Source organism: Lithobates pipiens, unplaced genomic scaffold (assembly GCF_037356315.1).
Source record: "Lithobates pipiens isolate NorthernLeopardFrog02 unplaced genomic scaffold, aLitPip1_a1.2 Scaffold_19, whole genome shotgun sequence".
Taxonomy (NCBI): domain Eukaryota; kingdom Metazoa; phylum Chordata; class Amphibia; order Anura; family Ranidae; genus Lithobates; species Lithobates pipiens.
In genome coordinates this window covers 36,140,178-36,155,912 of record NW_027507764.1, presented here as the reverse complement: position 1 = coordinate 36,155,912, position 15,735 = coordinate 36,140,178, and the positions used below count along the sequence as shown (strand labels likewise).

Below are 15,735 nucleotides of genomic sequence, written 5' to 3'. Positions count from 1 at the left end.
GGACCCCATATTAATGTCTATTGTTTCAGAATGGGATGTCCATTAAGCTTAGATAGATGTGATGGTCAGGTGTCCACCAACTTTTGGCTATATGGAGTTTGTATAAAATGTATTTGAAATGAAGCCACAAACTCTATATAGCCAAAAGTTGGTAGACACCTAACCATCACACCTATATCCACTTATTGGACATCTTATTTTTAAACAATAGACATTAATATGTTCTGATTGCCCAGATGTTTTTTTTTTTTTTTGGTAACAGAAACGTGGAGCTTCATTTCAAATACATTTTACACAAGCTCTATAAGTCCAAACATTGGTGGACACCTGCCCATTACACCTATAGTATATATAAGCTTATTGGACATCCCGTTCTAAAACGGTGGACATTAATATAGAGTCCCCATCATTCCCACCACTGTTTGGGGAAGGATTATCTCAAGATTTTTGGAGTGTCTATGAAGCTTCTCGCATATCCAAGTCATGGTATATCTAGTAGTAGTTGGTTACATTCAACTGGATTGGTTTGGTAGTGTTGATGATGCATTAAAGCTTCTCCAAGCCATTTCTTCAATTCCAATGAGTTTCAGAAAGAAACCCCAACATTTACATTCAAAGAGGTAGAACAGACACCTTCATCCAATCACCATGGAATGCATAGATGTTGATTGTTCAAGAACGGAATGAGAGGTGGAAAAGTGAAATGTACATTTTGGACAGAGAGGACAACTTGTGCAAAATAGGCCATCTACGTCAAACTAAACCCATCCATGAACAGGGGGGGGGGGGGCTCAAACCATCTGTCCCCCACCTTTAAAGCGGGAGTTCCGCCGTTTTTTTTTTTAAAGCCAGCAGCTACAAATACTGCAGCTGCTGACTTTTAAAATAATGACACTTACCCGCCCAGCGCGCCCGCGATGTCGGCACCCGAAGCCGATCTCTCGATCGTCTCTCGGCTGCTGCCGCCGCCATCTTGGCTATGGGAATCAGGAAGTGGAGCCTTGCGGCTTCATTTCCCGCTTCCCTACTGCGCATGCGCGAGTCGCACTGCGCAATAAGGATGGTCCCCGCTGTCTCTGGGATCCGTGTGTTTCCCAGCAGACAGCGGGGGACCTGCGGAAAGGGGCGTAGATTCTGCGGAAAGGGGCATAGATTCTGCAGATATCTATGCCGGAAGTGGGTGCAGATACCTGTACTGTACAGGTACCTGCACCCCCCTCCCCCCTGAAAGTTGGCAATTGTGGCACCGGAGGGGGGGAGGGTTCCAATGAGCAGAAGTTCCACTTTAGGGTGGAGCTCCGCTTTAATGCTGGTTGAACATCTCTACACTGGTGAATAGTTCACACCATCAGCTGTGTAAATCAAGGGATTAACATCTATGGAGACTTCCTGACAACTGGTTCACAAGAGGCGTGAAAGAGGCCATATATGCCATACTGGAACCATAATCCCCGAATGGGGATGAGGCCTTCAACACGATCTGCCTTTCATATATAATGTCATTTTAACATCCCGACCCCAGCAATGTGACAGTTCACAACTTCAGCCATGTAAGTCAAAGAATTGACACCTACGCAGACTTCCTGACACATTATGTAACGAGAACAGGACAGTTCCACAACTTTCACATCTCCCATCCTATTCATGGACAATCAACATCTACACATTCCATGGTGACTGAATGAAAGTATCTGGGCTATCTGTGTGCTTATAAATGTTGGGGTATCTTCCTGACTCTGAGGAAGTGGTTTGGTGAAGCTGCGAATTGTCTTCAACATAACAGTACAAGTCCAGCTGACTATGACCAACTACTAATAGGTAAGATTTTGGAGTCTGTCTGTGGAAATTCGTACCCATTCAGCCTCAAGAACATTTGTGAGCTCAGGTACTGATGCTGGACGAGAACACCTTTCTCACAGTTCAATAGGATTGAGATCTGGTCTCTGTGCACACCACTCAAGTTCCTGTACACCAGGGGTCTCCAAACTTTCTAAACAAAGGGCCGGTTTACTGTCCTTCAGAATTTAAAGGGGGCCAGAGTGGCTAGTGAAAGTAGAAAATGCTCCAGCGCAACTGGGACTAAAACAATTACATAGTGCCCGTAGTCTGTAGAAAGAGGACTAGTGCCCCATCATTGGTTTTAGTGCCTAACTGTTTATATCAGAGAGTGGAATAATGCCCCATTACTGGTGTCAGTGGTAGGAATAGTGTCCCATTATTGGTGGCAGTGGAAGGAAAAATGCCCTTTTGTTGGTGTCAATGAGAAGAATGGTTCCCCACTGTTGGTGTCAGTGGGAGGAATAGTGCTGCATCAACTGTATCAATGTAAATGAGAAAAGGGTTATTCCTGCGCCTAATCAGGGAAGAATCCGATAATCGTACTGCTGCATACACTGAAATGGGGATGCTTGGGTCCCAATAGCGGAGTAAAGAGGTAAAAAAGTAGTGATGCGCGGTACTATAATAGGGAGTTGGCCTAGGAGGCTTAATAAATTCTATAGGCACTAAGATTGTGCGTGATATATATATTCCCGTATACAGTAAGAGAAAGGTATATAAAAAGTTGTGCGTATTTTTATAAGGGGGTGGTGGACAACTCTCACCACTATAGCATGATGATATTCAAGATAGGAGACAAATGTAATGAGTAAGAAAAAAAAGAAAAAATTGCAATGCTTGGAATAAGTAATCCCTAATGTGATTTTATAACTGACAGAATCGCATAAAGTGCCAGTGCTAGACAATAAATAGAATCATGAAAGTATTAACTACACCATAGATTAAATAAAACAATATATATAAAGCAGTCACAAAGAATAGTGAATCGCAGTGCGATTTGTTCACGCTGACAAAATCGCATAAAGTGCCAGTGCTAAAGGTGAGAAGGTGTGTGGAATATTCTATTACACAATAAGGTAAATAGGATAATATGTATAAAACAATCACCAACTCGATAAAACGTATGTGCAAGAAATGGTGAGTTGTAGCTGCCAGAAGTCGCATAAAGTGCTAGTGTCACAGAAGTGGTAGAACAAGGTCCGTGCGGGTGTTCTCTACCATATAATCATCAAAACAATATTCCTGCGACCGTGAACAGCTCAATAGTTCAATTGTGCAAGAAAATGACAGAAAATCAAAATAAACGCATAAGTAATATTGGTGTTAAGGGAGTAAAAAGAATCCCACAAACTAATCAAAAAACTGTGTGCGATACCTACAAGAAATTATATAAAAAATAACAATAGCATATATCAGAGTGTGACCATTCTGCTTTGTGCGATAAACGGTGGCGATTATGTCAAAAGTCGCATATGTCGACAAATCGCATATAATGTCCGTGTCTGTATATAAGTGCACAGAGCAATATAATCGGTGATGGTGGTGAAAGAGGTGAATATATCCCACGTGGTCCTGTGTGGTTGGAGTATGGGTGTCCCCTTACCTTACAGCTGTAAGGTAACAGCGTGTGATATGTATATCCTCAGAACTCCTGTACTTTATCCCTCGAGGTCTTGTCCCGATATTTACAGATCCTGGTATCCACGGATCCTGGCGTCTCCTGCCTATCACGCTGTGTTGGTCCCTTTAAGTATTTGCTCAGCAGCACTCAGCGTGGGATAGGCAGGAGACGCCAGGATCCGTGGATACCAGGATCTGTAAATATCGGGACAAGACCTCGAGGGATAAAGTACAGGAGTTCTGAGGATATACATATCACACGCTGTTACCTTACAGCTGTAAGGTAAGGGGACACCCATACTCCAACCACACAGGACCACGTGGGATATATTCACCTCTTTCACCACCATCACCGATTATATTGCTCTGTGCACTTATATACAGACACGGACATTATATGCGATTTGTCGACATATGCGACTTTTGACATAATCGCCACCGTTTATCGCACAAAGCAGAATGGTCACACTCTGATATATGCTATTGTTATTTTTTATATAATTTCTTGTAGGTATCGCACACAGTTTTTTGATTAGTTTGTGGGATTCTTTTTACTCCCTTAACACCAATATTACTTATGCGTTTATTTTGATTTTCTGTCATTTTCTTGCACAATTGAACTATTGAGCTGTTCACGGTCGCAGGAATATTGTTTTGATGATTATATGGTAGAGAACACCCGCACGGACCTTGTTCTACCACTTCTGTGACACTAGCACTTTATGCGACTTCTGGCAGCTACAACTCACCATTTCTTGCACATACGTTTTATCGAGTTGGTGATTGTTTTATACATATTATCCTATTTACCTTATTGTGTAATAGAATATTCCACACACCTTCTCACCTTTAGCACTGGCACTTTATGCGATTTTGTCAGCGTGAACAAATCGCACTGCGATTCACTATTCTTTGTGACTGCTTTATATATATTGTTTTATTTAATCTATGGTGTAGTTAATACTTTCATGATTCTATTTATTGTCTAGCACTGGCACTTTATGCGATTCTGTCAGTTATAAAATCACATTAGGGATTACTTATTCCAAGCATTGCAATTTTTTCTTTTTTTTCTTACTCATTACATTTGTCTCCTATCTTGAATATCATCATGCTATAGTGGTGAGAGTTGTCCACCACCCCCTTATAAAAATACGCACAACTTTTTATATACCTTTCTCTTACTGTATACGGGAATATATATATCACGCACAATCTTAGTGCCTATAGAATTTATTAAGCCTCCTAGGCCAACTCCCTATTATAGTACCGCGCATCACAACTGTATCAATGTGTTCTCTGTACGGTCAACCCAGAGGACATGTGGGCACTCTTTACGTCTAGAGGAAAAGAGATTTCATCTTCAAGTACGGAAAGGTTTCTTCACAGTTAGAGCTGTGAAAATGTGGAATAGACTCCCGCCAGAGTTGGTTCTGGCCAGCTCAGTACATTGCTTTAAGAATGGCCTGGATACTTTCCTGATTGTACATAATATAACTAGGTACTAACATAGGTAAAGTTGATCCAGGGAAAATCCAATCGCCTCTTGGGGGATCAGAAAGGAACTTTTTTCCCCAGCCGTAGCAAATTGGATCATGCTCTGCTGGGGGGTTTTTTCGCCTTCCTCTGGATCAATTGAGGGCATAAAATTGGGTATTTGGATTGTACGATTATTTTTTATTTTATTTATTTGTTTTTAAGGTTGAACTGGATGGACTTGTGTCTTTTTTCAACCTGACTAACTATGTAACTATGTAATAGTGCCTAATCATTGGTATCAGTGGGAGGAACAGTGCCCACTTGTTGGTGTCTGTGGGAGGAATAGTGCCCCAAGGGCCAGATAAAGGCAAGCATAGGGTCTCATTCAGCCCATGGGCCAAAGTCTGGAGACCACTTCTCTACACTAACTAAATGATGTCTTGATGTCATATACATTGTAGACCACCATCTAGCGAGGTGCCCTGGTCAGCTGTCCACAACCTTTTGGCCATATTGTATACCTCTGCCATAAACTTACTGGTCTAGGTGCACAGTTGGCACAGCAGACTCTGCCAACAAAATGGTGGCGGGAGCCCATGGCTCCAGATATTTACAACTTGTAGATGCTATAGGTGTGAGTGTGATTTATCTATATTTCCTACAGCAGTACATTTCAAATCAATTTTTTCAAACATACAGAGCAGGAACAGCTAAGTTTGTCTTCCTTGGAGCCCATAGTGCCCCTCAGAGCCCTTGGGCACAGGGGGGCATGAAGATCAATTTGCTTGTATCCTAAATGAGGAGCAAAGTCGTGTTTTCTGGAATTTGGAACTGGATCAGCTTCATTTTGTTGAAGATTATTTTCCCACACAGATCTTTCTCGGCTTGACACGTCAGCACCAAACTGTTGATATATTGATACTTTCGTTTTGCCAGGAAGTTGCCGCTGGGAATGTAATATTGGCGCCAAAGCCGCACTCTGATCCCGGTTACAATACTCTGCAGGCTTGAATATAAAAATGTAATAAATGCACTTTTTTTATTATTATTTTTGGCGCATTTATTACATTTTTTTAGGTGGACTAAACTTTGAAGGCCTGGCATCCATGGGCCCCCAGCTAATACTTATACCAATGAGTCAGTTTATTGTTACTTCAATCCACAGGAAGGTTTTCTTTTCTTTTCTCTTGTATTCTTACTTATGTATAAAAATGAAAATCTGTACATCAATGGTTCCTCTTATACTCCGCCGTCGCTGTGCCTGTCCAGAGGTTTCCGCTGAACAATTTGCTGTGCCAAAAGGAACGCCACGGAAGCGTGGAAGAGAATTTGCCAGACGTTGCGCAGTCCATATAAATATACGTTACACAGGCAGATCACCAGAACAAGTCCCAAGGCTTTCTCCGTCCGCGCCGGAGAGCAGAAGAGATACAGGTAACACTGCAAATGGGAAAAAAAGATTGAAATCAGGTTTTACACTTGACGTGAGGGCGGCCATTTTTATTAGCTAAACAAATTCTGGGAGTAGGGTATATCTTGTAGGCATGAGGAACAAACGTATATGTAGATTTATGCACAGAATATCGAATGCTGATTAAAGAAAACTGATATTTCCATTTTAAGGTAAAGAACGGAGGACTTCATTGTTTGCTGGGACTTTACAGCTCTCCAGGACCAGGCAAGGAAATCTTCATCCTCAGGACAGCAACGAGGGGATCTTTATTTTACTCCCATCACTAAACACAAGCTCGGAGGAGTGCTTATTTCCACTGATGCCGGGACATTTTCTACTGTAACTGACCACAATCCAGACCCCCTAAAATCTGAAGGACAGTAAACTGACCCTTTCTGTAGAGAGTTTGGAGACCCCTGCGCTAGAACAACTAATCCCAACCAGGTTTGCCCCAGAAGTTACTAGGGGGTTCCATGAGATGGGGCCAGACCAGTGGTCTCTCTATCTGGCACTTGGGGCACTATTCTCCCTAATAACTAGAAAGCACTATTCCCCCCACTGACACCAATGATGGGGCACTATTCCTCTCACTGACACCAACAATGAGGCACTATTCCTACCACCAATAACAACGATGGGGCACTATTCCCCCCACTGACACCAATGATAGGGCACTATTCCCCCCACTGACACCAATGATGGGGCACTATTCCCCCCACTGACACCAATGATGGGGCACTATTCCCCCCACTGACACCAATGATGGGACACTATTCCCCCCACTGACACCAATGATGGGGCACTATTCCTCCCACTGACACCAATGATGGGGCACTATTCCTCCCACTGACACCAATGATGGGGCACTATTCCCCCCCACTGACACCAATGATGGGGCACTATTCCTCCCACTGACACCAATGATGTGGCACTATTCCTCTTACTGACACCAACAATGAGGCACTATTCCTACCACCAATAACAACAATGGGGCACTATCCCCTCCACTGATACCAATGACGGGGCACTATTTATACCATTGATACCAATAATGGGGCACTATTCTTCCCACTGACACCAACAATGAGGCACTGTTCCTATCACTGGTACCAACAATGGGGCACAATTCCCCCCACTGAAATTAATGATGGGGCACTATTTGGGCCACTTACACAAATGATGGGGCACTATTCCTCCCAATGATGGGGCACTATTCTTCCCATGGATACCAACAATGGGACCCCTATTCTTCCCATTGATACTAATGATGGGATACTATTCTTTCTACTAATGCCAATGATGAGGCACTATTCCTCCCATGGATAGCAATGATGGGGCACGATTCTTCCCACTGACACCGTTGAAGGGGCACTATTCCTCCCACTGATGCCAATAATGGGGCACTATTCCTCCCACTGATGCCAATGATGGGGCACTATTCCTCCCACTGACACCAATAATGGGGCACTATTTCTTCCACTGATGCCAATGATGGGACACTATTCCTCCCACTGATGCCAATGATGGGGCACTATTCCTCTCACTGACACCAATGATGGGGCACTATTCCTCCCACTGATGCCAATGATGGGGCACTATTCCTCTCACTGATGCCAATGATGGGGCACTATTCCTCCCACTGATGCCAATGATGGGGCACTATTCCTCCCACTGATGCCAATAATGGGGCACGATTCCTCCCATTGACACCAATGATGGGACACTATTCCCCCCCCCGCCACTGACACCAACAATGGGACACTATTCCCCTCACTGATACCAATAATGGGGCACTATTCCTTCCAATTATGCCAATGATGGGGCACTATTTCCTCCACTGACACCAATGATGGGGCACTATTCCTCCCATTGATACCAAAGATGGGACACTATTCCTCTCATTGATACCAACAATGGGGCACTATTATTTCTACTGATGCTAATGATGGGGCACTATTCCTCCCATTGATACTAATGATGTGGTACTATTCCTCCTCCTACTGCCCATGGGTGGTATGTCATTTTTTGTACTCACTTTCCCTTTTTACTGACCCTTTCTTTAGAGAGTTTGGAAAACCCTGCACTAGACCAACTAATCTCAACCGGGTTTGCTCCAGAAGTTACTAGGGGGTTCCATGAGCTGTGGCTGGTTAAATTCCCATTTATTGGGGTCCTACAAGATGGGCAGATTAGGTGCCGCTCTGCCAGGTATTTGGGGACTGGCAGAAACTCAGTAGCATTTCCATGCATGCGCACAAATGAAGCAGACACCACGTGTGTGCATATGTGCGGGATTCTCCCAAATACCTGGAAGACAACTGAGGCACATATGTGCACACACTGGACATTCAAAGATGGAAGCACAGAAGGGGAGCTCATTATCGCAGCTCCTCTTTAACGCGTTCACGTCATTTCCAACCTTTATAAAATCTGCAGATTTCATTAAAAATAATCCCCGACGATCCCTGTCTCCTGAACTGTCACCCTATCACATACGCCCCCTGGTGGAGACTACAGGCAGCTTGACACACATTGCACAGGCATGGTCCAATGTCATCATTAGACAGCCGGTCCAGAGCAATGATGTGTAGCGACCGGAAGTGGCTGAAAGAGTCTGGAGGAGACCAGCAACACTGAAATTGGAAGACAGTATTTTAAGATAGAAATGGCAACTGTGAACAGAGCAAACTAAACCTCTCCCGGTTAAGGTTTACAGCTAATTAAAGAAGTTTGACTCTCAGATGGCGTGGAGGGGTGGAGGGGCGGAGGGGTTGGGGGGGGGGGGATGGGTATATCACCATCTGATATTCTCCCGCTCAGTTTAATGAAATCTTGTTTCTTGTTATAACAAAACTGCAAGTCAGCAATAAAGGCATCCTCACAGAGCGCTAAACCAACACTAATCCTCTCTGACATACATCAGATTCATGGCAATTAGCCGGTGGGGCTGTCAGATCTTTACATTAAAGGCATGTGTAGTCCGTGAGAAGATTCCGGAATAATAGAATGATTTGCTGCGGTTTGCTATTTTATTAGGAAGAGTTGTAAGAAGACAAGAACTTAGAATTAAATAACAGTGTTGTCCTGCTTGAAATTAGAATTGTATAGCAATGATTGATAGCTCTAACATATTCTATAGTGCTGTACAGTACACCAGAGGAGCTTGCACTCTAATGCCCCCCTCCCCACAGTCACACACTATTATTATAATACATTTATAGTATAGAGCTCTGGCATATACCACAGAGTTGTACAGAGAACAGTGAGCCAGTGACATTATACCACAGGAGCTTACACTCTAATGTCCCCCCCACAGTCACACACTATTATTATACATTCATATAGTGCTGACATATACCGCAGTGCTGTACAGAGAACGCAGAGCCAGTCACATCAGTCTCTGCACCAGAGGAGCTTACACTCGAATGTCCTTAAAGAGGAGGGCCGTTTAAAAAAAAAAAAAAAAAGTTAAAAGTCAGCAGCTACAAACACTGCAGCTGCTGACTTAATAAGCCGACTTACCTGTCCAGGGCGCCCGCGATGTCGGCCGCCCGAGGCCGACCCGTCCCTCGGCTCTCGGATCCCGGCGCCACCATCCCTTCTAAGGGAAACAGGCAGTGGAGCCTTACGGTTTCACTGCCCGTTTCCTACTGCGCATGCGCGAGTCGCGCAGCGCTTTGTGAATGGGACGCGCTGTGTTCTGGAACACACAGTTCCCAGAACACAGCGCGACCCATTACCCAGAAGACAACGCGACGAGGAGAGAAGAAAGAAGATCTCCGCAGAGGAGGAAGAGGAAGATTAGGATTATGTGCCTAGCAACAGGCATTTCTGGTAAGTAAAAAAAAATAAATGTTTTAATTTTTTTTTTTTTTTAGTTTTTTTTGTAATTTTTTCAGGGTGGCCCTCCACTTTAAAGCGGAGGTTCACACAAAAATGTATCCTCTGCTTTTTGGAACCCCCCCCCCTCTGGTGTCACATTTGGCACCTTTCAGGGGGGAGGGGGGTGCAGACAGGGGCGGACTGACCAATGGGGCACTGCCCGAGGGCCCCATGCCACTAGGGGGCCCCCTCAGGGTTGCCAGCCTCAGTAAAACCAGGGACAGTATGTAAAAATTTGTGTTGTTTTTTTTACATCTGTCTCTGAAATGTCCCTTACCAACATCCTTTTGGTCTAAAAATCTCGAGATTATAGCTGCCCCACCTCTCCAACACCTTCTCAGCCAAAAGAAGCATGTCTGTGTATACTGTGTGATTGTATACTGTGTGTGTGTGTGTGTATACTGTGTGTACATGTGATTGTATACTGTGTGTGTTTGTGTATATTGTGTGGCCCCATAATGTCTGATTGCCAGGGGGGCCCCATAATCTCCTATTGCCCGGGGGCCCCATGAGTTCTCAGTCCGCCCCTGGGTGCAGATACCTGTCTAAGACAGGTATCTGCACCCACTTCCGGGCATAGACTCCCGCGGGAGTCTACGCCTCTTCCCGTCCCACCGTGCTGTCTGCTGGGACACACACGGGTCCCAGAGAGAGCAGGGACCATTCGGATTGTGCAGCGAGGACGCGCGCATGCGCAGTAGGGAACCGGGAAGTGAAGCCGCGAGGCGTCATTTCCTGATTCCCTTACCGAAGATGGCGGCGGCAGCATCCGAGGACCGAGGGACGATTCGGCCTTAGGTGCCGACATCGCTGGACCCTGGACAGGTGAGTCCCCCTAGATTTTGTTATGATCAGATTTTTGGGGAATAATGGCTGCATGCATGGGTTAAAGGTGTAATTGTTTCTTAGCCCGAGGGTGTGTTTGAGTTGAAGTAGGGTTGGTTTTGCATAATTTAGTAGCTTACGGATAATAAAATGATGTTCCTTTGTATGTATTTCTATTTATGCTATTTATTTATTTTTTTGTATATATGTAAATATGTTTTTATTATGTTGTATGTTTGTAAGATTTTTTTAAACAAAAATATGCACTCAAATGTCCCCCCACACTCGCACACTATTAATTATACATTTACATAGCTCTGACATATACCGCAGTGTTGTACAGAGAACACTAAGCCAATCGCATTAACCTCTGCACCGGAAGAGCTTACGCTCTAATGCCCCCCCACAGTCACACACTATTATTATTAATATTATTATTAAACATTTACATAGCTCTGACATATACTGCAGTGCTGTACAGAGAACACTAAGCCAATCACATTAATCTCTGCACCAGGAGAGCTTACACTCTAATGCCCCCTCACAGTCACACACTATTATTAATACACATTCATATAGCACAGTGCTGTACAGAAATTACAGAGCCAGTCACATCAGTCATTGTACCAGGGGAGCTTGCACTCTAATGTCTACACCACAGTCACATACTATTATTATTATACATTCTTATAGTGCTGACATATTCTGCAGTGCTGTACAGAGATCTCTGGAGCCGGTCAAGTGTCTTCCCAAGAAGCTTACACTCTAATGTCCTCATTACACTACTTACTGTATATTCTCTTCACAGGAAGCATCATACAAGTGTGGGGATGTACCTGAAAAAAATGAATCTCAGCCACAAAACGCTCCACACTTGAACTTACCTGCGATATGCTTGCAGAGAAGGCCGTCAGAAAAGCCACAACTCTTCCTGTATTTTCATATCCGTCCTAAATAAAAAGCAATAAAAAAAGTTTTGAAATGGGATCTTGCAATGTTCTATCCACCCAAAACCAATACTCCAGTGTTTAGCGGATGCTGAATAGTTTAGCCACCCAGCAGTCTTTTCCATCTCTCGAGGGCTTTGGGTGAACTCTCTGACTTCTTTGGTCTGTATACTGGCTGCCTGTGCCCATTATGAGGGGTTCCCACTTTCCACCATCCATGTGCTGAGATCCTGGGTCTGTATACATGCCGTGCCCAATACGAGGGGTTCCCACCATCCCTGTGCTGAGTTCCCGGATCTGTACACCTGCTGTGCCCATTATGAGGGGTTCTCACCATCCCTGTGAAGAGTTCCTGGGTCTGTACATCTGCTGTGCCCATTATGAGGGGTTCCCATCATAACTGTACTTAGTTCCCAGGTCTGTACACCTGCTGTGATCATTACAGAGGGTTCCCACCATCCCTGTGCTGAGTTCCCAGGTCTGTACACCTGCTGTTATCATTACAGGGGGTTCCCACCATGTCTGTTCTGAGTTCCCGGGTCTGTACACCTGCTGTGTCCATTATGAGGAGTTCCCACCATCCCTGTGCTGAGTTCCCGGGTCTGTATACCTGCTGTGCCCATTACAAGGGTTCCCACCATAACTGTGCTAAGTTCCCGGGTCTGTATACCTGCTGGGTGTTTCCATTATGAGGGGTTCCCACCATAACTGTGCTAAGTTCCCGGGTCTGTACACCTGCTGTGCCCATTATGAGGGGTTCCCACCATGTCTGTTCTGAGTGCCCGGGTCTGTACACCTGCTGTGCCCATTACAAGGGTTCCCACCATCCCCGTGCTGAGTTCCTGGGTCTGTACACCTGCTGTGCCCATTATGAAGGGTTCCCACCATGTCTGTTCTGAGTGCCCGGGTCTGTACACCTGCTGTGCCCATTACAAGGGTTCCCACCATCCCGTGCTGAGTTTCTGGATCTGTACACCTGCTGTGTCCATTATGAGGCTTTCCCACCATCCCTGTGTTAAGACCACAGGTCTGTACACCTGCTGTACCCATTACGAGGGGTTACCATAATCTCTGTGTTGACTTTTGTTGAGTTTCCGGGTCTGCACACTTGTTGTGCCCATTATGAGGGGTTTCTGCCCACACACTGTGCGTAGGGACAGGGCTCTTGGGAGATGTAGTTCTGGGGCTATGCTTACATCAATGGGGACTGAAATCTCAGCAGCTGCTCCTGCCATAATCTCAAGAGCCTGATGATAATGTCGCAGAGAGTGATAAAAGCTGTTTCTCGAACAAAGTAAAAACAAATAAATAATACTGGGACACGATCTAGAGGGGACAGAGAAAGGTTTAGAAGTTAATTTGGGTCACGTGTGGACATACATTTTTGAGGTTGATTTATAAAGAATTTTCATAGTCATTCGCCCAGCAAAAGTGCATAGTGCCTTGAGGCGACTCACTTCGCATTGTGCGCTATACAAATTATTAATTAATTCATTCATTCATTCTGTGGGGGGGAAGACAAAGAAAGAGAGAATTAAATAAAGAAAGAGAGAATTAAATAAAGTAAGAAAGAAAGAATTAAACAAAAAGAAAGAAAGAATTAAAGAAAGAAAGAATTAAAAAAGAACGAAAGAATTAAAGAAAGAAAGAAAGAATTAAAGAAAGAAAGAATTAAAGAAAGAAAGAATTAAAGAAAGAAAGAAAGAATTAAAGAAAGAAAGAAAAGGAATTAAAGAAAGAATTAAAGAAAGAATTAAAGAAAGAATTAAAGAAACAAAGAATTAAAGAAAGAAACAAAGAACTAAAGAAAGAAAGAAAGAACTAAAGAAAGAAAGAAAGAATTAAAGAAACAAAGAATTAAAGAAACAAAGAATTAAAGAAACAAAGAATTAAAGAAACAAAGAATAGGAATTAAAGAAAGAATTAAAGAAAGAATTAAAGAAAGAAAGAACTAAAAAAAGAAAGAATTAAAGAAAGAAAGAATTAAAGAAAGACTTAAAGAATTAAAGAAAGAAAGAAATAAAGAAAGAAAGAACTAAAGAAAGAAAGAATTAAATAAAGAAAGAAAGAATTAAATAAAGAAAGACAGGGAAGTAAAGAAAGAAAGAAAGAATTAAAGAAAGAAAGAAAGAATTAAAGAAACAAAATAAAATAAAGAAGGAACCATCCCTTGTGCTATATAAATGTTTTTCATTGACTTAAAGTGTAAAATACTATATAGAGCCACTAGATGGTGCTAAGTTCATAGATAATTCCTATTCAGCCACTAGGCGCTAAGTATGATACTTAGCGGCATCTAGTGGCCAAATAGGGTATTTATGTTTTAAAATCAATGAAAAACATTCACACAGCACAAGAGCTAGTCCAAAACATTATTTTCTTCTTCTTTTTTTTTTTGCCCCACTTGCACAGAATGAATGTACATGCACTTTCACCAGGTGAATGGTTTTGTGAATCCTTTATAAATATGCCAAATTAAGGTAATACTAATGAATAAATGTAGCACATAAGTTCCAAGCATTCCGCATTGATTGACACTCTACTATCCCCTTGTCTATGTGTATGGTACTTGTGATGCCTCCTAGATATTGCCACTATCCCCCCCCCCATAGGACCTGGGATATACCGAACACAAGTGCGACAAGTTCTCCATGCAGCTGTAAGGTGTATGTCTGCTCGATCACTTTCCTGCGGAAGGAGGCGGATTAGCCGAGACACGCTTTTCTTCAAATCTGAATTTATTGTGATGGTGGAAATTCCTTTGATGTTTCCACTCGCTGTGTGGAAAGCTCCCTAATTGTAATTTGTTCTTCGCTGGATGAAACTGATCGCCTGAGAGCACAGAATTTGCAACACTCGAAGCACAGGCGAGGGATGGAGGATATCCCTGCCAGAACAAAGACTTTGTTCTCTAAGAACCGTCTCCTCCAGATCAAGCTGTATAAGATATCTGGGTGAGAGAAGGGCCTCGGGGTGGCCACACCATGCCACGCAGAGATTAAAGAGAAACTCCGAACAAGGAAAACAATGGATTGGTACCATTATCAGGAAACACGAAAACAATACGGTTAAATGTTATCCGTGTTTGTCTCTGGTAGCTAGATCCAGCAATCTTCTCATAGGGCTTCTAGAACCCATTTATGGACATTTTTAAAGAATTTTGTAGAATTTTTTGTATGAAATATTTGAGCCTACAGGTGCCCATGTCCATCTGTGAGATTCCATCTTCTGTTCTCTGGTTTATTGTGTGTTTCACCTGCTTGTTTTCCTGTCCTTCCTCTACATCTTTACTGGTGCTGTGAGTCTCCTATAATTCTGTGTTCTTTCTCTGCCCCTCTCACCTGTCTCCCCTGTCTGTGCCCCACCCTGCTCTGCCCCTCTCACCTGTCTCCCCTGTCTGTGCCCCCAACCTGCTCTGCCCCTCTCACCTGTCTCCCCTGTCTGTGCCCCACCCTGCTCTGCCCCTCTCACCTGTCTCCCCTGTCTGTGCCCCCAACCTGCTCTGCCCCTCTCACCTGTCTCCCCTGTCTGTGCCCCACCCTGCTCTGCCCCTCTCACCTGTCTCCCCTGTCTGTGCCCCCACCCTGCTCTGCCCCTCTCACCGGTCTTCCCTGTCTGTGCCCCTACCCTGCTCTACCCCTCTCACCGGTCTTCCCTGTCTGTGCCCCGACCCTGCTCTACCCCTCTCAC

General features: G+C 43.9%; 1 protein-coding gene across 2 annotated transcripts in view; it reads right to left on the bottom strand.

The window, feature by feature from the left end:
• Window positions 1–4,744: 4,744 nt before the first annotated feature.
• The window catches only part of SEC22C (SEC22 homolog C, vesicle trafficking protein), a 67,187-nt gene continuing 56,196 nt past the window's right edge, over window positions 4,745–15,735 (bottom strand). For both annotated transcript variants that reach the window (XM_077490659.1, XM_077490658.1), the window contains exons 8-9: window positions 11,983–12,048; window positions 4,745–6,378 (exon numbers count right to left, since the gene is read on the bottom strand). In XM_077490659.1, coding sequence (XP_077346785.1) covers window positions 6,178–6,378; window positions 11,983–12,048 — 267 coding nt within the window. In that variant the 3' untranslated portion in view covers window positions 4,745–6,177. The remainder of the gene's footprint in view (window positions 6,379–11,982; window positions 12,049–15,735) is intronic.